This window comes from Anguilla rostrata, chromosome 7 (genome assembly GCF_018555375.3).
Source record: "Anguilla rostrata isolate EN2019 chromosome 7, ASM1855537v3, whole genome shotgun sequence".
NCBI lineage: Eukaryota > Metazoa > Chordata > Actinopteri > Anguilliformes > Anguillidae > Anguilla > Anguilla rostrata.
In genome coordinates this window covers 15,156,133-15,181,716 of record NC_057939.1, presented here as the reverse complement: position 1 = coordinate 15,181,716, position 25,584 = coordinate 15,156,133, and the positions used below count along the sequence as shown (strand labels likewise).

The window sequence follows — 25,584 nt, the reverse complement described above, 5'->3', positions numbered from 1 at the left end:
TTCTCGCAATACTTCCCCAATCGTGAGTCGGGGCACTGGTAAGTTCTCCTTCCTTTGGGGACTTCCCGAGCACACACTACTGGGGTGTGGTGAAGTTTCTATACGAACTGCTTTTGCATTTCCTCAAAGAAGATCGGGTCAGCTTGACACTGGTTGCATGTGAAGCCTCATGGCTCTCATGTACTGACACACACTTATGTGCAGGATAGAGCTGCAGCTGTGTTGTAGCCTACTTCTCACAACAGCACAGTGAATTAGGTAGCCTATTATATATCATATATTACACACAACTTCTCCTCACCAGTATAATTTATTCAGTTTACTTTTCACCAATGATGTTGAAATGGAAAATAAAACAGGATTTAGGCACTGTGGAAACATTCAGAAGTAAAACGAAACAGGATATAGACACTGAAGATACTGAAAGACACTGCACAGATTTTCATATGAAGTTCTTGCACGTGTTCAGTTAGAGGATTTGCATAGGCAGACACAGTACTTTCAGGGGAATATTGCTTGCGTTGTGTGTATTATTGTATCCCTCCCAACTTAAAAACTAAAAACTTTATTCTCTGTTTTGTCTGGCTGAGGTCTCCAGGCAGGAGAGGTGCTGATTATCATTAAAGTGAGTGGCCAAGGTTTACAATTGTGGTCATTAAATCACTCTTTCATAACTGTCTGCTATGAAGGCATTTATGTATAAACTTCAAATATAAAACAACTGGTACTGGTACTAAAACCGCAGAGGAAATGAGAGGAACATGGATTGGAACAGAGTGGGGTACCAGGTGGCCCTGTGGGGACATCGCATTGGATTGATCTCACAGTGTGTAGGATTTATCTCAGAAAAAATTAATCTCTGAGATTTATTGCAAGAGCGCACTTTGAACACCTGTGGGACTTATCTCAGAACAGATTAATCTCTGAGATTTACACAAGAGCAGAAGGAACACCCTCCAGCCATAACACTGACGGAAAAAAAACATTGTAGGAGGATGAGTCGGTTCATATCCACGTTAATGTTAGAGAAAATGTCATTAGTTCAACCAACGCATAGCGCAAAGCTTATAGATTCCAGAGCTATTAAAACTGTTGAAAGACAACCTCTTCAGAACATTTATGATAAACTTGTTCTACTGTCAGGGCAGGGGATCCTGTCTGTATGGCATAACCAATGACCTTGCAAACATTATAGCACTAATAAAAATGTGTCAATTCTTCTTCCGCTGCGGATGCAGGGAACTGAATTGAATGACAGGGTCACACCTAGAGCAGAAAGAAAGAAATGAAAGGTGAAAACAAAGACAGGTATGTTTCTGGCAACATAGTCATAAGCATTTATATTAACAAGCAGCCTTTGACAGCAAGATGCGTTTGTGATTAGTATGAAAAAAATCCAACCCAACGTCTTCCCCAGAGTTTGTTCCCACATACAACATGTTTGGAACTGTTTAAAGAAACCTTCACGAACATAAAATGTTTCAATAAATATACAGGCTTACATTAAAACCATACAATATTTTAGTAATAAACTGATGAGATATTCCTTATGTGTGGCTTAGAAAATGAATATTACCAATGTATGGCTGATTCTCCCAAAAATAATTAGATGAATAGTCTCATATTCCAAAATGGGAATGACTTGCTCCCCTCACTCATAAAATGGACAGTGTTAGTTCAGTTATGCTTTATTATCATTATTCATTATTATACATGAAGTATAAAAAAATGACACGTCTGTGAAACCACATAGCATTACACCCACGCCCCTTTGGAGTATATAAATGCTGATGTATTTTCTGTATTTTTCATGTATTTGAAATGAAACCTCATGAATATGTTCAGTCTTGGTACATACTGAACACACTTCAAGCACACAAGGTTAATTTAGGGCATGATGCATGTCAAACCACCTTATTTCTTTAGAAAATGGCTTTAAATCTTGCAGTATTAATTTGACTCTAGATTTTTGTGACAGCATTTTTTATTGTTATATATGCAGCTATGCATTTGGGACATGTTGTAGGATTAAACAGAGTGATGGGCGGGAGATTAAAGTAATGCTTGTGGATGTGCTCTCTCGCCTGTGAAAAGATTACTGCTGAGCATGTCAACCAGCTTTCGTGACCTCTTATGCCCCTTCGCTGACGTCCAGCAAAAAGCTGTATAGCACCACAGTTCAGGCTCAGGGTAGACTGGATATCAACAAAATGGCAACCAAGCCACATAACAGGCACTAACACTGGTTACAATTTGTAATACAGCAATCTTCCACTCTGTAATTGCATGGGTTTGTCAGCCTAATTATTTTTACAGTATGTACAAGACATCATAGGTCTCTAAGGACATACCACAACATCCAGTATAAATATGTAATATGCAGATATGATTTCTCCTCATCCCTGAAACAGAGCAACTGCAATATAAGATGTATAAAACACAAATTTCACATTATAAATATAATATCTTTCATGACATAACACCATTATTCTTTAAGAGCACAATTAAAAAAGGAAAAAAGAAAAGTTCAGACTGTGGAGAGTGGCAGGTTTGGTTCTATGGTTGCCTCTGTTTGTTGTCTGACTGGCTCGCCGTTGCAGACGTTGTCCCCTGGCAAGGAGGAAGAGCAGTCTCATGCTGACCATTTTTTTCATCAGGTTCCTTCATCTCCTTGCTGTAACGTGGCTCATTTCAATGCTGTCCTTCACAGTTGTTACCCTGGTCCTCTTCCTGTGAGATGCAGATCACGGAGTGCATGGACTTGGGTATTGATTCTCCCGATCACGCTCATTCACCTCATCATTGTCACCGTCATCATCACTACACGTGGTGTTTTCCTGTTCTTTTGAACTTTCTGGGGGTGTAGTATCACCATGTGGCTTTGCTTCATCAAGACTGTCCTCTGCGTCTCTTCCTCCCATGTGACCTGAGTCACCTGGTACAGAAGCAGTTATGGCCGCCAGCCAAGGAGTCAAGCAATCTGCCTGGAGGAGGGTGTGCATTTCTACCCCTCCAGAGCTTGGCCGGCCCTCACCGCACCACTGTTTGTCTTTCACCACGCTTTCTTCCTGAAATGACACAGACTTTACAACAGACCTGTCGGGTGTTTTCCCATTGGACAGAATGGAGGACGAGGCACTCCCCGGAGGGGGCACAGGGACCACGAACACTGGCGGGGCTTGGCTCGGAAACGTGGAGCTGTCACGATCCCAGCCGAACGGCCTCACTGCCGGCATGTTCGTTTTTTTGGTATACATTCCATGCTTGCCGTGCGCAAGTGAGCTCGCGCTGCTATTGTCGAATGCTTCATTGTGATAGATTTCCTCCGTTAGAGGCACTGGTCTTGCATGGTTCACCTGTCAATCAGGGAAAAGCCATTTAGATCACCTCCTACTCGTCTCGCCAACTTCCTGCCATGCCTCCTATTCCCTCCTGTGGGATATGCCGTCAATTTGTCTAATAATTTATCAGAATTTTGTATTTTACATGACAGAATTAATTTAGGATATAACAAGTGAAAAATATTTCTACTGTGTTTTATCACATTTGTAATTATAACGTGAATGGACAATTACAAGATGCCAACATTATTAAAACAGGATGACATTCACTTCAAATAGCTTTTGACCATAGGTGTCTGTCTGAAAAAATTACACACTGCCAGAAGGAGCACCTTATTCACACAGCCAAATAAATCACAATAGAAACAATAACAGACTACACCACATGTACACAGAAAAGAATTCACACTGAACACAGGGTGTACACTCAACACAAACAGTGCACTGAACATAGACTATACACTGAACACAGTTTGTATACTGGGCACAGGCTGTCCACTGAATGCAGGCTGTAGGCTGAACACAGACTATATTCTAGACACAGGATTTACACTGAACACAGGTTGTACACTGAAACACAGGCTGTACACTGACCAGCTTTAGCTTTATTTTTAATTATTTATGTTTTCCATTTGAACACTTTGTTCAGTATTGCTGATTAATAAAAACAAATGTCATTTTAAATGTTAATGGTTCAGAATGTCCAGCACATTTGCATTTATTCTGAATGTTTTATCATTGACTAATTATTCTAGCTGTCAATGAAAAATTAAACACATAGTGTATTGATATTAAGTTCACCCACTCACCACAAACTGTGGGTGCCTTGCTTAAGCTGATTAGTATATTACATAAAACCATGGCTATTAACATTTTATGTCTGGTAATGAAACTTAATTGTATTTTACAAAAATGGGTGGATTAAAACAGTTTCAGGACCGATTTTTACAGCATGCTATTATGACAAGCATTCACTTGTACTTTCATGCAATGAAAATACACTATATAACACTTTTTCAGTTTTACAACCACTGCCACCTCAATACAGATGCTGACTAATACAAATGCTCACCTGGTGAAACCACTGTAAAGTCTAAATGAGTAGCATGGTTGCAGAAATATGCAGGGGTGGAGAAGGGAGGAGGAATTATTGGATATTAATACTTGTAACCTGTCTGGAAAATGCATCTTGAGAACTAGCACAGAATAAAAACTACATTTTTGTGAAAATACCTGGATCAGTTTGACTTTAACCCATGGATAAATAACCAAGCAAATGAGCCAAAATAATGATGCATAAACACTTTTTCAAATCATAATTTGCCTAAGCTTTACATTTGCAGTTTGGTCTCGTTTCCAGCACTTATACAAATGAAATGTAGAGACACACACAAACAAACAATAAGACGTAGGCATGTAGGCACACATGCACACGCACACTCTCAAACACATTAAGTTTAAAGACTCAGCTTGAGTCTGGAGGTTCCAGACGGTTCTTACCACATTGGGGTGTTTCCCCAGTGCCACCGACCCCTGATCTGTCGGATCCCGGTGCCGCCTCCTGACCAGCTGCAGGAACAGGACAGCGGCAGCCCCCAGCGACAGCAGCGCCGCGATGGCAACACCCCACGCCGTACCCACGTCCATCCTGCCGGGCGTCCACTGCTCTCCAAAAGGGCTGTGGGGTGCTGAAACAAAAACTGAAACATTATTTTATTTTATTTTTTTTAACAATTTTATTTTATTTTCTGATGGATTTTCACAAAAATACAGTCTTATTCTGCAAGATTTTCATAAAAATTAAAGCATATTCCGCAAGACCTTCACAAAATTAAGACATTATTTTGCAAGACTTTCATATGAATGAAACTGTATTCAGTGAAGTTTTCACTGTGAACTTCATCAGCTGCTACATCCACGCTGTGTCCATACTGTATATGGAACATAAAGCATTTGCACAGCTTGATGGTCAGTGTTTAGATGGCTTAGCCCTTCCTCTGCGTGTGTCCATTTGCTCTTGTGGAAGATCATGCCGCTAATCCAATTTCTCAGGCTGATTTCTTCTCCTCATGGGTTTGCCAGCGATTACTGACAGATACAATAAAGCAGGCTATGCTCCTTTGCGGGTTAGGCACCAATTAGCCATGCATTCAGCACAGCATGTAGCTTATGACGTTTTCTTCTTTGCCTCTGTGTGGAAAACCTAGAGGTCAGGGCAGGCACTTCTGGGCAGATGGTGTGGACATGTAATCTTTTGTGCAGGAAGCAAAGTGCACAACCCTCACCCCAGTCAGCTCTGATCTGAGTGTGGTACCTTGGTGTCCTTTCTGGAGAACTTCAATGACAATGGAGGCTTTGGCCACCTCTCCTGACTCTGGATCTGTAGCAAGCACCTGCAAAAAAATTCACATCACTGCCCATGTACAGTATTCAGATTATTGCACCTTCACAGCATTCACATTACTGTAAATGTACTGCACATGTACACCATTTCATTTCATGGATCTAAATATTCTCATATACTCATGTATCCTTTATGTATCCAATGTGCAGATACATCACAGTATGTCTTTAACCAGTTTTCTGCTTACCTCCAAGAAGTGCTTCTCAAATGCTTTCAGATGATTGGTTCTGGCAATCACAAGGCCTTCCTGTGTGATACGGTAGAGTCTGTGTGTTGTGTTGTTAGACTTTGGCCTTAAAGAATACTGGATTTGAGGGTTGATCCCCTAAAATACGATGATAGAATACTGAACGTTAGCCACATGTGGAAGCAGAATGAATACCCACAGTACTTTTGGATAATGATACAGTTTAGATGACTCAAATGATTTTGACTGTGCACTAATAGATGAGATACTGGAGACACAGACAAATATGTAAGAAGCATAATACAAGGAAATATTCATCAGAAAAAACAAAGGTAGCATATCTGATACCAATCACAGTAATCTCACATGAAAACGGATGTATGTTGCACTTAACATTAACAGAAGCACACCCATTTTTCATACATGCCTGACTATAACTAATATCACATCAAGCCTCACCTGATAGAGACCACAGAAAACTTGGAGTAACTGTCTCAACTGTTACTAACCAACCACCCAAACTGAATATATCCAGGGAGTCAGAAAAGCACTGACAGGTCTGACAGACGACCAGAGGAGCAACATTACAAGAAAATTGCCGAGTGGATTACAGTGAACAGGACACAGATAAAGGGGCTGGAATTGGCACAGCATCGTGTGGAAAGAATTACACGATAATCTCCCATCTGCCGCCGTTCAGTTTCACAAACGGAACATCACAGAACGCTGGTACTAGTTCATCACTGAAGTGAATGTATTAGACAAAATAATCTCACCATTTTGCAGTATTAGTTTAATTTCAGTCCACTAATTCCATTCTATGGGCATTTTCAATGTGTTAAATTAATTAGGCATTAATGAGGATTAGATGAAAGTCAGAGAGAGGGCTTTCCACATCGTACTTCTCTGAAATCCAGGTCGGTGGCTTGGAGCACCAGGACAGTGTTCTCGTAGGTGCTGACCAGCGCCGCCGCGTCACTGTTCTCTGTGATGAGGCCCTTGTACATGGTTCTGTTGAACCGAGGAGGGAAGTGGTTCTCAGCCAGAACGCGGACCAGGGCTGTTGCCACCGTGTACTTTTTTGGGTCATCTATTTGGAAAGCCTGAAGGAAATGAGAATCATTTCACAAAATATAGTCTAAACCCATGAGATCCATGCTCTTTTTATATTTGTATGTACATTACATTTAAATGTGTGTGCATAATAAACACAGCCATTTCTCAGTAACTAAGTATAAAATTTAAAAATGACTTCAGCCACTTGACTATAGCTTTCATATAAACATCTCTCATTGCTGAAAAAATCACCCAGTTCATTTTATTATTCAACATATATAAATATGTGGTTTGTCCATGTGAAAATTGTGTAATATATTGTGGGAGAAACAAAACATATATGTTTTGCATGTTCAAGCAGTGCAATTTTTAAATGATCTGCCAGCTGCAGACCTACTTCTATGAATGACACTCTTTACAGATATATCAACAGGAATCATGGCTTCTGTTGACCATGAAGGAGTGGGCTCTGACCCTGGATCGATATCGATCTATCACAATAAGTGTTGGGGTTTGAATTAAGAATGGGAAAACTAATTTTATATAAGTTGCTGTGTGTCTCTTACCATGATCCTTAGTCTGTGAATAGGGGTCAGCAGTCTGTTCTCCACAGGCCTCGTCAGTACAACCTCTCCTGTCTCGTTGTTAACGCGGAACCTCCCATTGTCAGCACCTGTTGCACGTAGGACACTTTACAACAATGCAAAATGCACATGAAAACTTTGAGTTACACAAATCTTAACACACAGGCCCAGATATGTTGTTGTTTTGACAGTGATTTCTCCCAATTGTCCAGACTCGTCCCACCTGACAGGATTCTGTAAAGCAATGGTGTTCTCAGACCCCTGTCTCCATCCTCAGCACATACTGGGCCAGGAGAGAAATATAAGACTTTGCTCTGTAAAACAGAAAACAGGCGTCATACTGACACAGACACCAAAACAGATAACAACCTGTTATCATATCAGCAGCTGCAACAGACTTGTATCAAAGAACATAGTACACGCAGGCACATTACTCTCTGATTCCAGTGGGTCAAAGAAGACAGGATTTACACTTAACTCTCAGGAGACACTGTATGTTTCTTATACTTTCGTAACAACTCTGTTGCTGAACAGAGACTCTTGCCTGGTCCTTCTCCGTGATGTTGACAATGTAGATCGGGTTAATGCAGATGGGGTGTGTCTGGTCCTTAGAGAGAGGGGTACAAGGCAGAAAACGAGGGTACTGGTCATCCCCATCCAGCACGTTGATAGTAATGTTGGCCATGGCACTGTTCTTCTCCCTGGTGTTCATTTCCTGTGTCAAAACAGAAGGGTCAAAAACAGCAGCTTGGAAGTATTACTATCATCATGACTGCTTGGGTTGTGAGTAAGCAAAGAACTCCACGATATAAGGAGGAGATGTACCGCAGCATAAATGACGAACTCCAGGTGCGTTTTGGTCTCATAGTCCAACGGTTTATCCAGAATGACTTTGCCGCTGTTGGGTAGGTCTATCCTGAAGTACCAGGCGTCAGGCTGTGAAGATTAAGCGTTGCAAATCAATGGTTGCTTGCAAGCATAATGCCTTTAATGCCTTCCCCACTATCAGCACAGTGCACATCTGACGGTGTTGAGTGCTCCGAGCCACATACCCAATTTCGGTCAATAACATACATGATGATATCTTCATCTGCGTCGCTGGCCTGGACAGTGAACACCACAGTGTTTATCGGAGTCAGCTGGAGGGAAAAGATATTATATTTTCTTCAGCCACACTAACACACATCCAAATACACAAACCTCACAGTGTCGAAAAGCTCCCCTTTGGAATTGTCTCTCTGTCTTAATGTATGTGATATCTGATTAGATAATAGCACACATAGGAATACACACTTACCTCACTTATACGGAACGGTTGAATAGTATGTTCTAGAAATGCTGGTCTGTTGTCATTTTCATTAAGAATCTCCACCATTATCCTATATTCACTCTGGAAAAAGAAAGAGTTCATATTTACAGTTCATATTTACAGTATGCGCTTCTCCCACACATTCATAGAATTATTTAATAGACTTTAAGGTTTAAGTAAGAACCACAGAACAGTCAAACATTATTATTTTTGAGGGAATACAAGTATAAGTAGAATACAACGTAAAAAAATTCATTTGAATCAGCATGGAGTTTTCACATCTGTTTTCCAACTACATGGGTAAGAAAAGAGACCCTTTTTCTGCACCTGAAAAACTCTTCTTACTGGCTCGTACGTACATGTTTCTTCACATTGTTCCAAACTGGACGGTTAAATCTGATTGAACAGATAAACACACACCTGTATTGTATCTTCTTCATAGCATGTCAAAGCTGCCATTAAAATTGATCCCTGGACCTTTGAGAATAGAAAAACAAGAACAAGATCAGTCATACTAGCATAGTAAAGAGGCAAACATTCATAAATACACACAAAAAAAATTGGCTTTACAACTGATTACCTGAAGAAGCCACTGGTATGTTGACAACAGAACAAAATGTGGTGTAATTCTGACAGTGTAAGAGTTCAGTGTAGGGACATTAACAGAGTGTAACAGTTGGTGCAGTGTTGATACACAACGTACAGTGATACACTGAGGGGGTAGTGTGGATTTCCCATTACCTCTCGATCCAGGGCCCTTGAGAAGGATGAGTTCAGCCTAATGGTTTTACCCTCTAGAAAAAACCAATCAGCATTGTCTCCGGTGAGGGACAAGCGCAGGCTATTGGCTGCTGGGTCTCCAATGATGCTGAGGTTTGCAATGAACTCTCCAGTGGGGCTGTTTTCTCTGACTGTGGCAAAGATGTCCTGACCCCCAAGGCATAGGTTTGCTGCGAAAATAATGGAATACTGTGTTAGCAAATAATAAAATATTGTTAATAGATATGTTTCACATGTGCACTGGAAGCTTATAAAACTGCAGCTTTGATAATTTTAATTTCATACACTAGTGAATTTCACCACAGCAGCACACATTTTTGACAAAATTATTATACAGAATAAAATCCAAAATCTGTAAAGAAATACATGGGTTACTAAGGAACAACTGATAAATGAATAAGAATAAAAGAACATTGTATATACCTGCTAATATAACCATTGCACAAACAAGTAATAATTTTAAATTATTTTACATTTGATATTGTCTTACACTATAACACTACATATACAATGAGCTCCATTTTCTGGACAAAGACATATTTTGCTCTTGATTTGTCCATGTATTCCACAATTTTACATTGGTAATAAAACAATTCACATGTGGTTAAAATCCACATTCTCTGCTTTTATTTAAGGGTATTTTATGTACTTTGGTTTCTGTACTATGTTTAAGAGGCCTATAAAATGCAACATTTTGAATAAATTAAATACACATTGACACATTTGACATAGAAACTTTGAAGTAAGAAGCAAAAAATCACCTTTGACAGTGTGGTAAGTGATATGTATTGCCATCTGGCAGAGTAGTGCACTCCAGAGTTTCAACATGGCTGCCAACACATCAGGACTCCAGCCTCAGGTTTGAAATATCAATGATATCAGCTAAAAGATGGAAAAAAGGTAACTTAGCCAAAAAAAACCTGTCTTGAGCCCTCATACTCACTCCCTTGTTCACTCTTCATTTTCTCCTTATGACTTTTCAAATGCCTTGAACCAATTAGTCCACCTTTGGACACTGTTAATAGGCTCCAGGCAGCAGTAAAGCTGCTAGCGCAGATTTCACTGTAGCCTGTCAGTGCACTCCCCATCCCCATTCCAAAAGGCTTTTAATGGACTCTCATCTTTTGTAATCCCTTAAAATCCCATATTTTCTTGAGAAAAGAAAGAGGTAAGAAGGAGAACTGCCAGGATTCTATAACGTAAGAATTCGGTAAAAAGGAGTGCGTTAAATGGTCCATTAAATTTGTTAACAGAAGAAATCAAGGCACTTGAATAATCAACAATAAAGGAATTAACAGCATTTTTAATACTTACTAAAGAAGAGTGACTTGATTTTTGTTTGTTATCAGCTCATATTTTCTTGTTTTACCTCTGAGACAACAATTAGGTAAAGGCATTGTCTGATGCCCCTATAACGATATCAAGAATTGTTGGCACTTGCTTTGTCATCATGGTGGCAGTGTTGTGAACTTTGTCCTTAAGTGGATGATACAGCAATTGGTGCTTCTGTAGTGCTAAGCCATGTATCTGCTTTCATTGAATTGGCCACTAGATGTCAGCCTTTGTCACCCACAAACACATTATCACATGCTTTGTGGGTGATAAATTATGGTTCACACACTGTCACTAACTGAATCATGGGCACCATATTAGCCCTTTCTTCCCAAATCAGTGTGCACACCTACACTTAAGTAGTTACTTGCCAAACAGTATTAACAAAAACTGATTATCTGTATGGCCAGTGATACTACTTTAGGTCGATAAACAAAGCTAACAGTGTGCATTTTCCTGTAACAAAGCGTAGCACCTAGCCTTGTGTACTAATTTCTGAACTCCAAAAACTGCATTAACATCTTGGATAGTGTTCGATTCGCAATTAAGGCAGCACATGTACCTGCATTAAGAGCAACATTTATAATAAATGCATCTACTCAAAGTATTTCCTACCTACATTATGGGACAACAAACCATCATAATGGAATCACACATGCATAATATCACAATGTCATAATACTAATTTAATAATCAATCAATCCGCTAAGAGAAGGAAGAGGATCAAGAGGGCTGATGCTTTCTGTGCAGATGATGAACAAGGCTTGAGCTCATTGGGAAGCCAAGTTCATACTATAGCTTTATTTTGGGAAGGATCACAAAACTTACCCTTAATTCACTGCACCCCCAAAAGCCAGCTACCAAACCGCGAGTGCCCAAAAGGAATGGTATAAATAAGCAAACAGGAGATAAAATACATAAATAAATCAAGGGAGAGGAAATGAGAGAAAATGCAGACTTTTTTTCCTTTTCATGTTTTTTTTTTCAGATCAGACAATACAGTCTGTGTCTTCTAATGGTAATGTTTTCATAGCGCTTCAGGGCTGGAATAAATCCCTTGTACAGGATCTGACATTTTACGCTGAGTGACTGTGTTAGCCCTTGTCAGTCTAGTGACTGCAGGGGTTTAGCTGTAACATTATAAGGCAGAAAATATGACTTGAGCCTACATGTTTTATTAAAATAGCCTTGGCAAACAAGCAGCAACAAAAAAAAATCCCTTCAAGACAATTATAAATTATAAGAGTGGGGGCGTGGGAGTTGTACTGGGAGATATATTGAACAGATACAGTGTGCTGAGCAATGATAATGTGCTTGACAGAAGCACAGAGAGCAGTCTTTTCACATGCTCACGAACATATGTGGGAAAGTATGCTGACATACAGTGGGGTTTAATCGTGAAACTTCAGCATCAACTGAGAATACACGATTATCATAGTTTATAACATGGAGTCCATAATGTCTGACTACGGGGTTGTCAAAGGAGGGAAAATTTCAGCTGGCAGGGCATCGCCTACCTCATCATGCAATAGTGACGCCACTGCATGCTTTTTTCTTGCTAATGTGTCATCGCTGAAGTACGGCAGCCAACGGAGTGGTCTACTAATGTGAATGTGCCTAAATTGGGGATTAGAGAATTAGCTAGTCTAACACACAATGCCAGTCTGATAAAATTATATTACAGGACTATGACAGGACATAATATCCCTTAACACAATCTCTTAAATGGTAATTTTACCAATTTTACCATTTTCTAATTTTCTGTGTCCACATATGCATGTGAATGTTTGTGCACATGTGCATTTGGCGTGTATGTGTGTGTGTGTCTTTACAGTACCATGTGTGAACTCTTTACTGCAATAATAACAGCCTGTCTTCACACACGGTACTGTAAACACACACACACACACACACACACACACACACACACCCATCCACCCAAATTCCTTTCAGCACTAAAGCCTAAACTCGTTAGCACATTTATGGAAGAGGATGGTAAATTATTACGCTTTGTTGTAAAATCTCTTTATACTGTCCTCTTGTTGTTGTTTCAGTAAATAAACAAGACACTGGTGGTCAAAAGACTGTTGTCCTAACAGAATGTATGGTGATAATGAAAGCCATTGTGTTAAAGCTTTTCAACAGGCTAATTGTTTTCCTAGTAAGAACACCACAGTGTGATTACTTCGCTACTATGCTAGTAGAACTAAACATACTTCACATCCGAAATTTAAACATTTAGCAATGACAATGTTTAAGACGAGGCACTGTAAATTATCTGTACATTGATTCTTTAATTGTGCGCCATGTAAGTGCAACAAAGACTTTACTGTGATGATTGTGATCATTGTTACAGAAAAGTGACTCTCACTCTCCCTAGAGAATTATTGTAACATTACAGGGGTGTTCAGCAGCATACGTCACTTAACCTCTAAGCTCTTCAGACATAAAGCCCCCTGCCCACTCTCACACTTACTGAGCAGCTTTTGTCAACTGTTGTCTAATCCTCCTCCAACATCTACAAGTGTCGCTACCAACTCTCACCACAGCCCTGTTTTCTCAGTTGTTTTCAATAGTTTCCTCAATTCAGCAACATTAATGACAGTAAACAATGTTGAAGCCTCAAAGAGTTTAGGAAATCATAGCAATCACAACCCATCCATCTACACAAAAATGAGAGGTAAACCACTCACAGAATTGATGTGTCTCCAAGCTAAACACACACATACAGAGAGAGAGAGAGAGAGAGAGAGAGAGAGAGAGAGAGAGAGAGAGAGAGAGAGAGAGAGAGAGAGCACTCACATCGTTCTTGTGAAATAGAATTCGCACTTACAATGTTCTTGCCACCGTTATCAAGGATGGAAAGCTTCGCGTCCTTTTTCCAGAATTCCATCGGCCTCTGCATGCCTGCGGTGCAGTGTCTGTGACATATCCTACCCTAAAATTTTCTAGGATAGATCATCCGATGGAAGAGGCCGCGCGCTTTCCCAGATTTAAGATCGCACAGCGCAGACAGAGTTTAGGGGCATTTCCGATACAAGAAATACCGCCTGAGTGCGAAGTCAACCAGAGAAGTCCGACTAAGCGTGAACTAGCTCTTGGGCCGCGAGTGACGCTGGTTTGTCAGCGCGGTTTCTTGCCAAGAGCAACCTGTTGCTGCAAACGAGTCGTTGCGGAGATCCTCAGAATCCTCAGAATATCCGAGGCAGCAGATTACTGCAAATCCGTGTGAGCACATAACAGCCAGCTGGCTGCAACGTTCTGAAACTGGATTAACTTGCATTCAAACCTTTTTCTCTTGCTGCAAATTCTTTCTGTACTGTGGCCATCACAGCACAGGACACTGTTGTCCAATTGATTATTCTCAATAATAGTTAAAATAATTCTTGAATAAGATTTTAGCATCAAACATTGAGCATTTTGCACTTAATTTAACCAGATTCAAAAAGGATTGTAAATGCCGCAAGGCCCATACTTCTTCCACCCAGGGACACTGTAGGCCTATGTATCCTGTGAGTATACAGTGGCAATGCACTTGTCCTGTTAGTATACCTTGGGTATCTGTGAGCACCCAGGCAAATTCTGTTTGACTGCATAGGCACAGGCGGGCGAGGGTGGACCAAGACCACTTAAATAATATCCTGGCTGCCCCATTGACCGTGGCTGAACCACTGCATCCAATTGTTTATTCCCATCTAGGTAGTTCTGGCCCAACTTGATCTATGCAACCCCAACCATATAAATAGTTATGGCGATGCTTCTGAGGATAGTATTTCTCATTTTGTGGCCCTGATGCTTTAATTCCATAATTTCCTGGAAAATATGGTTTGTAAATAAGCTCAGCCGTTATCACACACACAGGGGGCTCAAAGTATAAAACAGATATAGCAATATTGATTACAACTCACAGAAGGAGAATTAGATGTAAAATCGAATGTGTCTCTGGAAAGTGTGTTTTACTGTTACGGTTATTTGCTCCACTAAATTAAATGTAATTTAGTGGAGTATGTGCAACAGTTAATAGCTGCAGGTGTGTAGCCAAATTAGCTGTCTTTAACGTACAGCTCTTCATGGACAGACGGTTTTCCCTTTATTCCTGTTACGTGCATATGTTTTATTTCCCATGGCACACAAGAGATGATAAGTATGAAGTCATTTCTATGAAGAGAAGAATACAAACAAGCATGAAGTAGCCATGACCAACACAAACCACCAGGGGGAGCTTGTAGTCCCTGCTCCTTGCAGTTTGAGCACTTTGATATGCAGATTTTTTCCCAGCAGTGGTCAACAACCTGTCACCTTCGAACACACACCGATCTGTCCTGCATAGCAGGCTGTGTCACTTCACACTTTATTGCATTTGAATTGAAATCCCAGTCTTTGATCACCTTTGATCCCGTTTCACTGTTTGGCGACAGATGTGCCCTCCTGCATGCACTGTGAAATGCCAAGCCTTGCAGGGAGAGTGTAGAGAAGGGGGTAGGGTGTGTGTAAAATCTGGGAAACACACACGTTTCAGCAAAATTTCCACCGTGGCTGATGGGAGGCTACAAACTGGAGGTACTTGAGGTACTCCTTTACTCTTTCCTTGCAGGAAAAAATAAAAGTGAATTGAAAAAGATAAAATATTTTTCCCTTCTCCAAGCAATGAGAAGCAATGCCCGATGCTGTAGGAGAAATGGTCAGTGCTGTCCTTTGCCATAATGTTGGCAATGCAGTTCAGAATGCATTATGACAGTTAACTCTCAGTTGTTAAGCATGAAGCAGCATTCTGTGCTGACTTGTGCCACATCCTGAAATGTTTTTTTTTCCCTGCATCTTCAAAGCAATGGAGCAGGTTTTGTCTTAAAGTAATACGACCAAACATCTGAATGTTTAGATGAACATGAATGCACTTATCAGATTTGGTCGTATCAGTACCCTTACATCCTCCCTCAGTGCTGCTGCTATACTTCTTACTTAATTCTCTTGATGAAAGATAACTTTATTTCTTATAATAATTGTTGGAATATTAACCTTATATTCCACAGCTAATATTCCCATTCCCATATTTTCTACAAAATAGATGTGTATATAATTTTCCTCAATGTGGACATATGCAATTCCTCAGAATCTACTTTTCCTGACATCTCTGTTTTTTAAAGCAAAAAATTGAATTTTTTCTTTGATATGATTTTTTTCTTATTCATTTAACAAATGTACTATACAATAAATGCCATTTAAGTGAAAACAAAATAGCTGCCCAACTACAGCTGCTATTCTCAGCAAAATCACATGTCTTTGTAATACTGACACAAAGTCATACTGCATGTGAGTGGGACTGGTGTGCTTACACAATCTACAGAGCCACAGCAGATTCAGAGTAGTCAAAGAAATCAAATACACATTCATACACCAATACACCTTATTCACATTCAAAGACCACATATTGTTTTGCAAATGGGAAAAATCTAAGCAGAACAAAAACAGAACTTAATTATGCACATGCACAGAATACATACTAAGCCCTAATTATGCATTATGAGTGTGCTTGTAATGCGGCCAAACACAGCTTTATATGAGTACTGAAAATGCATATAAATATCACCAAAAATATGTCCAGAACACTCATGTCAGGCATTGCTCTTGCGCATAGAACACACACAGTCTTGCAAACAGCCTCTGCACATCCTCTTCCTAACATTAAAATGTAGCTTTTCTAGCTTCTTAGTTCTCCTGCCATCCACTCTGAAGGAAAGAGTTTTCATTTACAAGTTAACAGCAGACTTTTTAAAGGGAACACAAAGTGATGTTCCTAGTTCGTTAAGTTAGAATAAAATTAACATACGGTCATTGGCCATCTAAATTTTACAGCATGACTATTTTATAAAGAAGGACAGAGTCTTCTATTATTTATAGACTCTTTTATAGTCCCTTTCTTATGCAGGTGATGAAGCTGGAGAGCCGCTTGTTCCTTCCCAGAAGGATTTTATGGAGCGTACACATACAGAAGCCATGGGTGGTGCGTGCAGTGCTTTTACCACCTACTGCCATGTGTCAGGTGATCACACAGCCCAGGTAGGGGGCCGTTAGCACGTCAGCTCCACACCAGTGGCAAGGCATCTGTGAAACCAGTTGGGCACTTTATCTTAATTCACAGAGAAAGAACAGAATTTTTGCCTGCTTGCAATATTGTCATTCTTATGCCGAGCACAGATGTACCATCATGCAGTTAAATCACTGCTGATTCATAATATCACACACAGAACGAACTCCAGCTGAGAGGGGGAAAAAATGGTTTTGGAAGGTTTTAGGAGAAATGATGAAAGCAAGTGTGAGCAGGAATTACCACAGCGAGTACAAAATGATTCCAGTGGCTCTCTCGGGTGCTTATTCTGCTGCATTTGTCTCTGTGCTTTAAAAAAAGAAAAGGCACTAAATGAAAAAAAGCACACCATTCCACTTTTTATAAAACTAATTCTTAAAACTTTGTTATGCCACCACAAATTGTTGGCTTCAAGCCTTCTGCATGAGGAATAGATCACCAGAGCTGATCTAAGAAATCTGAGACCAGAAGAGAGCATTCTTCTTCATCTGATTTAATCAGCATGAAAAAAAGGAAAAGATAAATATGCTCAGAAAAGCAAAATACTTGTATTGTAAACTTAGCAACTGCACAGCAGTCCAATATTTGACAGCATACCTTAGACTCTTATTTCATGTTGTTTTTAAATGGTCTTTTGGAGTACTACTAAGACTGTCTAACCCCTATGGTAGAAATATTGAGTCTTTAAAGAGAAATAGAAGAGAACATCTAAAGGTTTGTGTTTTTGGTATGCTTAACTGTCTAGTGCTCCTATCAACCTTTTTTGAGGATTTTATGAAGCCATGGGTCTCAACTCCTATTCAAAGCCATGGCAAAATGCCACCAACTAAATCTTTGTGCTTGAGTTTCTGTTGTAATTAGGAGTTGCATATTGAGATGATTGCATAGGCTGTATGATTTGTATTTTTTCATAAATAAGCCATTCTTTATGCTTTATGACACTATAATCACTCATTTTCCAATCAATTTGACACAAACTCTGAAACAATATTTCAAATCACAAACCATATGATTTATGCAGACTTTTGTTTGTAAACCTGCAAAAAAGTATGGAAAACTACAGCAAACCTGTATTCATACCAATTTGAATAGGTTCTCCAGTATCTGGTTTGATCTGTTTTTCAGGTATGAAAGTGGCTGAGAAGGTTGTGATTAAAAGTGCATGCATGTAACTGTCAACAACCACACACTGGTCTACACTGCAACTAATGTGTGTAATTATAAGGTCAGGGGGATTTTGAGCTCGGCTATAGGTTAGAATTTGTTTTTAGGATTCTATTTACAGCCATGATAGAGCAGTGATTTTGGTTAGAGTTGGGATTAGTGATTAGACCAGCAGTCTTTGTAATTTAATGAAGCCCAAATGTGTACTTTGCATTAACAAGGTGAAATACAGTACAGTAATTACACAGCAATAATGTCTTGGTTTTCTTATAATTTAAAATGGGATTACCCCCATTAGTGCCTCTTTTAAATTAACCGCATTATCTGTTCAATTTATATCACTGAACTGTGTGAAATATTCAAGTAACAATAAACATGTTATATGCATGATTGATATTCCAGTGAATGTACAGAACCATATTACATTACAATCACATACACAACAGGTAAGAAATAACAGATTGTAACGAATGCTCAAAAAACAAATTCATCCCGACTCATTCGACACTTAAAAAGCTGCTATTGGCGCCATTCCAGTCCAAAACTCCAATCCGGGTTTTATTACAGATAATTGAGAGGTGGATCCTGAGGAATCCGTAACATTTATGAAGGGGGGACGTGCCCCCATTGGGGTGAAAAAAACTTTGAGTTGAAGTAGGTTACTTGTACAGTGACCGGGACAGGATAGAAGTATCACGGATGACCCGAGATGGATACGAAGTAAACTTTTTATTGCCAAAAGTGGAACTCGCGACTTTTGTTCGTAACATCGCGCCAGTATTTAGAAAATATAAAATGTTATGTTGCTTTGTGCAAAATGATCGCCAGATGTTTCGCGTTTCACTGATGCTCAATCGTAGAAAGGGAAAGTCCGCAAAACTCATATGCAGTGCGTTCGAGCATATATTGCATAGCCGTAGCCGTTTTCATTGAAAAGTTTTAAAACAGAGTGGCAGAGAATAGACACTGGAGTAAATATATCGTCCAATATCCACAAGTGATCTCTAATAACTTGCTTAGATCCTCGGGGCTGCGGGGCCGCGCAGTGAAGACTCCGGTGTAGATAATGGGGATTCCCTGGATCAGAACAGCTTTGTCCTTGCAGTTCTGTGTATTAGCTTTTTGGAACTTTCATTTGGCTACACGAGCGCAAGAAGACGGTCCTCTCCAATATTACGACGACGAAAATGGTATATTTTAAAAAGGATATGCATCCCGTTTACGTCTAGATTTTTTGTTTTATTTTTTACAAACCATGTCACACATTATTTAAACGCTGGTCACTGTTGTTCATCGCTTTTACGGTTGAGTTACACACTGACTTTTTATTGTAACTTTATCTAACTACGGTGAATATTTGATGCCAGGTCGTAATGTGTGCTAAACTGAGTTGCATTTTTCAAACACAATAATATTTTATGCACATTACATTGAATTATTACCGTTCAAAAATATTTTCTTTCGTTCACTGTGACAAATTCATTGTTATATAAAATATCGAAAGTATTACAAATGTTGTGTAACAAACGGTCACTATTTCATCTTGTTTAAAATGTTACATTTTTGAAAACAGCTATTTTAAATATTTGTGATAACATTTTGCCTTCTGTGATGCAGATATGACAAACATTACAGTTTCCTTTGTTTCCTATTTAGGTGTTCATGAACTGGCCACATTATTGACTATAATTTCTGCCTTCACTGTTACCAACCTGTATTTATCTTTAAAGCCATAAATATGTTGGCAAAATGGGACAATAAATTGTGTTGAAAATGTTTTAAGCATAACGTAAACAAATAATTATTAAAAGTATGGTCTTGGTGAGAGATCATGAGGGTTTTTCCCGCTTACTGTAGCAGTGATTGTTGTGCCTCCTCTGAGCAATGAAAAGTGTTACTACCTCTCTCTGTGATGGTGTAGTTTTACCAACCACTTTTGTGAGGAGAACTACACTCACTCTGTATAGCAGGATGAGTTGCACCCCCTCTCTTTGATGCGATTGTGTAGTGTAGTTAGTGAGCTGGTCTTGTAAGCTAAAGGTTGCAGGTTTGATTCCCAGGTTGGACACTGCCATTGTACCCTTGCGCAAAGTACTTGAATTGGATCAGCTGAATTGCTTCCGTATATATACAGCTGTATAAATGGATACTATGTAAACAATGCAAAAAGCCATGTAAGTCGCTCTGGATAAGAGCATCTGCTAAATTCCTGCCATGTAATGAGGCAGCAAACTCTTTATTTGACTCAAATGAAAAACAAACATCCCTTTGGCTTTTAATAAAGCTTGATTCCGGTTTACCAGAGCCCGCTCTTCCTCTTCCGCTTAACTGCTCAGAGGAGGACGTTTTACCACATTGTGCTACTGCACACGTAGTACTTTTGAACTCAATATACTGTACCCAAGTTGATTAGATATCAAAAAATTGGCTTCTTTTGCTTTAAATAGGCTTCTGTTATTTTGATATTAATAAATATTGTGAAAGTTGCCATCTTATCTCCAGAATTATGTGGAATGCTAAGCTGTTCATAAGCCTCTTTGCATTCTCTACATCTTTTTGACATATGAAGATGGTGTCAGCTCAACCTGCCCCCCTGTGCCACCCCCCCACCCCCCACCCCAAAAAAAAGGGGGGACTGTTGGATAGGTACAGGTATTTACAGTTACAATCGCTTGGCAGTTGCTCTTATCTCGAGTGTTGTACTGTCAGAGAACATCAGTGTTAGTCCGTTAGTCTCAGGAAGTTTCAAGACAGAAATGCAGTGTCACCAAGAAGACACAGAGGCTCATTTATTATCCATTTATAATTAATAAGTATAAAGGTAACCTAGCAAACAACAATTTGTGTTGTAAAGTACCACTAGACAGATAACCTTTTTAAGATAATCTTAGCAAAACTACCATCTCTTCATAACGTTATAACTTTGTTGTGTTGGTCTAAAAGCCTTTGCTGGCCTTTGGATGGGGGTGGGGGTGGGGGTGGGGGGGGGGGGGTCTTCTTCCTGCCTGCCGCTGTGTTGCCTGTGGGCTGTTGCTTCCTGTGTATCTAATGGGGTCCACGTGTCTAGTTCCTGAAGGGATGGAGGCTAATGAGAGTAGCGTGTGTCTGAGAGATGCTTCGTACGGCCCTCTGTGCATCATGGGAATATCTCCAGTCCCTCACTGCCTTCACAGTTGCAGAGGGAATTGTAATTTTCTCCACCACTGAAAGCATGTGAAGACACTGAAAAAGGCATATGGTGGATCGGGGCAGAGAGATTATCACAGAGATTGAGATTCTTATCCGTGCTCGTTTCTCCAAAGCGGGACAACTGTGCCGCGGCGAGTTTGCGTCGTTTCTGAGATGATGTCATCTTCACTTGAGCAGAGAGCAACAGCTGCATTAACGTGATACAGGACTGGAAAGGGAAATCAGAAATTGTCTGGCAGTAATTGCATTTAAGAGAGAGGACTGTTATGAGTGTTATGACCGAGCTTGAACATCTGCTGAAGATGGACTTGGGTGATAGGGTGGGCAGGAACATGTAAGAAATTCTGGGTGGGGGCACGTAGAACAGGGTGAGTATGGGCAATGGAACAGGATAAGCAGTTACTGTACATAGGGCACGGTGGACAGGGGCATATGGATAGGGTAAGCAGGCACATGGGGCAGTGTGGACAGATACAGAGGTGGCTGGGAGCTAGGACATGTTGATAGAGTAGGTAGGCCAGGAGGAGTAGAATGGATGGGGACATTTAGGGCAGGCCTAGGAAGGACATATAGCACAAGTGAGTGCTTTACGTGTCTGCACTGGAATCACATAAAATAAAATCATACAATCAGGCATTTTTTGGGAGATTTGTGAAGACGGTCGGTTAGCATATTCAATAACATGACTTCTAATAACATGCATTGCTACCCCATTACTAATTACTGAATGTGACAAATATCAAACCATGCTGGATGATTGCAAAATAATGTCAAAATATTGGAATAATAGGATTATTTGGACCATAATTGGGGTAAAAAATCATCTGTTTAATCTGATTGAAAATCACTGGCTGGTTTGGAAGTTCTGAGATTAAGTACCTGTCCTGCACCGGTTTACCAGGGTGGAGTCCTTTTGGTGCTAGGACCTTTTATCTATAAAAAGATTCATTGATGTGTGTTACTAAAACAGACAGAATATTGTATAGATTTAGTCATTTGTCTGCTGTCCTGATTGTAAATGCTGAGATAGACTTGCTGGGCGGAGTAATGTAGTGTTGGCAATCTAGGAGTTTAAGTCTGTTTGATGTTTTAGATGAGAAACTGAAGCATCTCTGCACTCCATGCTGGTGTTCTGTCGGTATTTCCTAAAGAGGCTTATAAATTGCCAGATAAAACATACTCATTAAACTGAAGGAAAATTGTTTCCTATTTACTGTGTGTTCCATATAATGACTCAGCAAAACCCTGAGATGAAGTTTTTATACGGCTGAACCAATCGTCTTACTACCTGTCTATATGAGTGTTCTGAAATCACTGCTGGCATCATTAGCAACAGATATTTGTACTGAGGTCCTCGGTACCCAAAGAAGATTGCAGTTGCCACCTACAGTATAGCAATTGTATTTGGCTTTTCATATTAACTGTCCTTATCCAAAAGCAGCGAAAGAGCCGTGAAATAGGCATCTTAAATACAGCTTAAAAATGCTTATTTCTCAGTGTACCACCTGGGTATATTACTTAGTTCTAAATCTACGTGCTGAAGGATGTAACCAAGTCATTTGGTGGGTGAGCGCCATCAGGCTTAGGGATTGGCACACTTGAGACAGTGATAAACCACTGCAGAAACAGGTGGTGACTTGGAAAAACAATCAGCTTTTAATACCCATGACTTTTTACTGACCCAGCGAGAGGTATAAATTTCACTGAACTTGGGTTTGGCAGGAGACGTTTGTCTCGTTCAGATGTGCTACATTTTAGCACAGCGAGGATATTTTCGCTTTATTTGGAGCTGGCAGTGGCTCAAGACTACAGGCGAGCTTCACAGCATGAAAATTCATTATATTGCTTCCCAAGTTTGTAAACCTTTTATCATTTGATGAATATACTACTTTAATATGTTCTTACCAAAACCAGATTGCCTGTGTCCAGTTCAAGCATCTCATTTGTTGTCTTCTGGATTTTTGCTATCAAATAACACATCGATGAACACTTCAGCGCTGAGTATACCCACACACAGTCCTTGACTACAGAAAGGGTCTTTGTGTAAAAGCCATTCGCTGTAACTATGCAGCCATAAGTGGTCTGTGTCAGGTGTAATACTAGTGTTTCTGCCTACGCAAATGTCTGATCACTAGTGAAAGAACACACACAATACAAGCGCTGTTTTCTTCATTTTCATGGTACTTTCAGGTGGGCCGCAATGCTTTCTTTCACAGATTTGTGGATTACTGCACGCTGCTTCTCTCTGACCAGTTCTACTGAATGTGAGAAAAGGTCAAAGTGCTGCCCCTACAAAGTGGCAGGATTTTGCTCTGGACACTGGGCCCCTTGCTGTGACCACACAGATGTTCATGAGAGGGGCGCTGGTGCATGAAAGATCCCTCCCCACCCCAAAGACAGCAGGACAAAGAAGCACAAAGTGCCACAGTGGCGTCTATTGTTAGTTTATGTTGGAGGCTACACACTGCAGGCATTAACTGTACATAGCCCTATTAGTGTTTCAGAGAGTTTGTACATTTTGTAAATTGGCAAAAGTAGTCTGCTTGAAATCAGTTGCTGTGATTTTATGCAAGTGCAAGTGTTAAAGTGTGAAAAGTTGTCCAGCTTCTGTTATCATCTTGTGAGGTCAGTAGCTAATTTAATGTAATTAGAAAAGAACCCCTTTGGTTAATGGTCACGGTTGCCTTATCTCAGCTATTATGGTGAAGTTATAACAGATGATGTAGATCTGATCTGTGGGTGGGCCTCGTGAGAATTAGAATATGCCTTAGTACTTTTACATTGTGTTTCACCATGTTATAGTCATTCTCTTAGCCAGTATCCCTATCTGATTGGTTTAATCATAAATAGGTTAATTACCCCTTAACATGCTCTAATTGTACTTTCAGTCATTGATCTTCTGGAAGCCCTGAATATCACTCGCTCCATCAAGGGTGTGACCAAGGCCAAGGGCCTGGAGCCAGGGATCCCTGCCTGGAAGTTCCGTCAGAAGGTGCCCCACCTCACCCTGCCCAGGGACTTCTCCATCTACTTCCTCAGCACCATGCAGGGCTCCATCGGGTTCCACTTTGTGGCCCAGCAGGCCAAGAACTCGGACGGCGCCCTCATATCCTTCATCTCGCCGGCCGCCCTGAAGAAGGACGGCCACCCGCTCCTCCAGCTGGTCTCCAGCACCCGCTCCAACCAGCTGCGCCTGGACTACCGCGCGGTTCACAGCATGGAGCCCGCCAGCATCCTGTTCCCCAGCGGCACGCCCTTCTCCAACGACCGCTGGGCACGAGTGGCCCTCAATCTGGAGGCCCACAAGATCTCACTCTTCGTTGACTGCGAGGAAGCCATTATCTTCGAGAAGACAAGGGGTGAAGATGTTCTGAGCCTCACCTTGCCCATTGACCTGGAGATCACCTTCGCAAGTGTGCCTGGTGACAAGGCCAGTAAATTCCTGGTGAGTCACAATGTGGTTTAATATATCAAACTCAGCGTGATAAAAATGTCTTAATTATATCTATGTAAAATCTCGCATCTGTTATTTCTTATTCTGGACGTCATGAGTGGAGTAGGGGTTGTGCATGCCCAGTAGAATTTCATATCTTTTCCATGTGGATTTGTTTTTTATGAATTTAATTTTGTTATTCCTTTTCCGTGAGGATTCCTTTTTTATGAACTTAATTATATTACTCCTTTTGTTAATTTTCTCAAAGGAAGTTTTATGTTCTACAATGTGTTTTGAGCGCTTCCACAGATATATCTGACTGAAATTAAATAACTGCAAACCGGAATGGCACATGGAAATTGAGGCTGATCTGATCAGCAGAAAACGCTTTAAGCAATCTCCTGACCTGGTGCTGATCTGTTGAAACTCTGCAGCGCCGAGGGGTCCTGGTGCTCAGAATAGGGCAGTTAGGTTTGTTATTGTATTCTGTTTGAGTAGAGTGGGAGTGGGGGGACATGAGGGACGGGGTGTGTGGGATTCTGGGAAACTTCAGAGAGAGAGTTCACACAGAGCCGACCAGCCTTCTCGTTCTGCAGATAATGAACTCCGATGGCCAGGAACTCCTTATTTACGGAATGTAGAGATAAACGGCCAGGAAATGTCACAAAATGAACTTCTGTCCAGTGACTAAATCGAGAAAAATTTACTTTTTTATAAAAG

General features: G+C 40.4%; 2 protein-coding genes across 2 annotated transcripts in view; one reads left to right on the top strand and one right to left on the bottom strand.

The window, feature by feature from the left end:
* Positions 1 to 1,672: 1,672 nt before the first annotated feature.
* Positions 1,673 to 14,192, bottom strand: LOC135259128 (cadherin-related family member 5-like). The gene is made up of 17 exons (XM_064343079.1): positions 13,827 to 14,192; positions 11,822 to 12,610; positions 10,423 to 10,543; positions 9,623 to 9,831; positions 9,302 to 9,358; positions 8,870 to 8,962; positions 8,625 to 8,711; positions 8,398 to 8,508; positions 8,117 to 8,287; positions 7,796 to 7,886; positions 7,555 to 7,661; positions 6,835 to 7,035; positions 5,933 to 6,070; positions 5,656 to 5,734; positions 4,842 to 5,041; positions 4,414 to 4,434; positions 1,673 to 3,356 (listed from the first exon to the last, which is right to left on the bottom strand). Exons 3-17 carry the CDS (start codon positions 10,487 to 10,489, stop codon positions 2,745 to 2,747), a joined length of 2,244 nt encoding a protein of 747 aa, XP_064199149.1. The 5' UTR covers positions 10,490 to 10,543; positions 11,822 to 12,610; positions 13,827 to 14,192; the 3' UTR covers positions 1,673 to 2,744.
* A 4,617-nt stretch (positions 14,193 to 18,809) lies between these two features.
* The window catches only part of kcp (kielin cysteine rich BMP regulator), a 67,572-nt gene continuing 60,797 nt past the window's right edge, over positions 18,810 to 25,584 (top strand). Inside the window, exons 1-2 of the mRNA XM_064343073.1 lie at positions 18,810 to 19,432; positions 24,320 to 24,876. Coding sequence (XP_064199143.1) covers positions 19,309 to 19,432; positions 24,320 to 24,876 — 681 coding nt within the window. The 5' untranslated portion in view covers positions 18,810 to 19,308. The remainder of the gene's footprint in view (positions 19,433 to 24,319; positions 24,877 to 25,584) is intronic.

What these genes read in the sequence shown, in the direction of transcription:
- LOC135259128 (XM_064343079.1), bottom strand. Translation starts at nt 10,489, where the DNA reads ATGTTGAAACTCTGGAGTGCACTACTCTGCCAGATGGCAATACATATC. An exon ending in TTGAGAAGCACTTCTTGGAG is followed by an intron (nt 5,735 to 5,932) that starts GTAAGCAGAAAA and finishes ATTTTTTTGCAG; the next exon opens with GTGCTTGCTACAGATCCAGA. An exon ending in TGGGGAAACACCCCAATGTG is followed by an intron (nt 4,435 to 4,841) that starts GTAAGAACCGTC and finishes CTACTCATTTAG; the next exon opens with ACTTTACAGTGGTTTCACCA.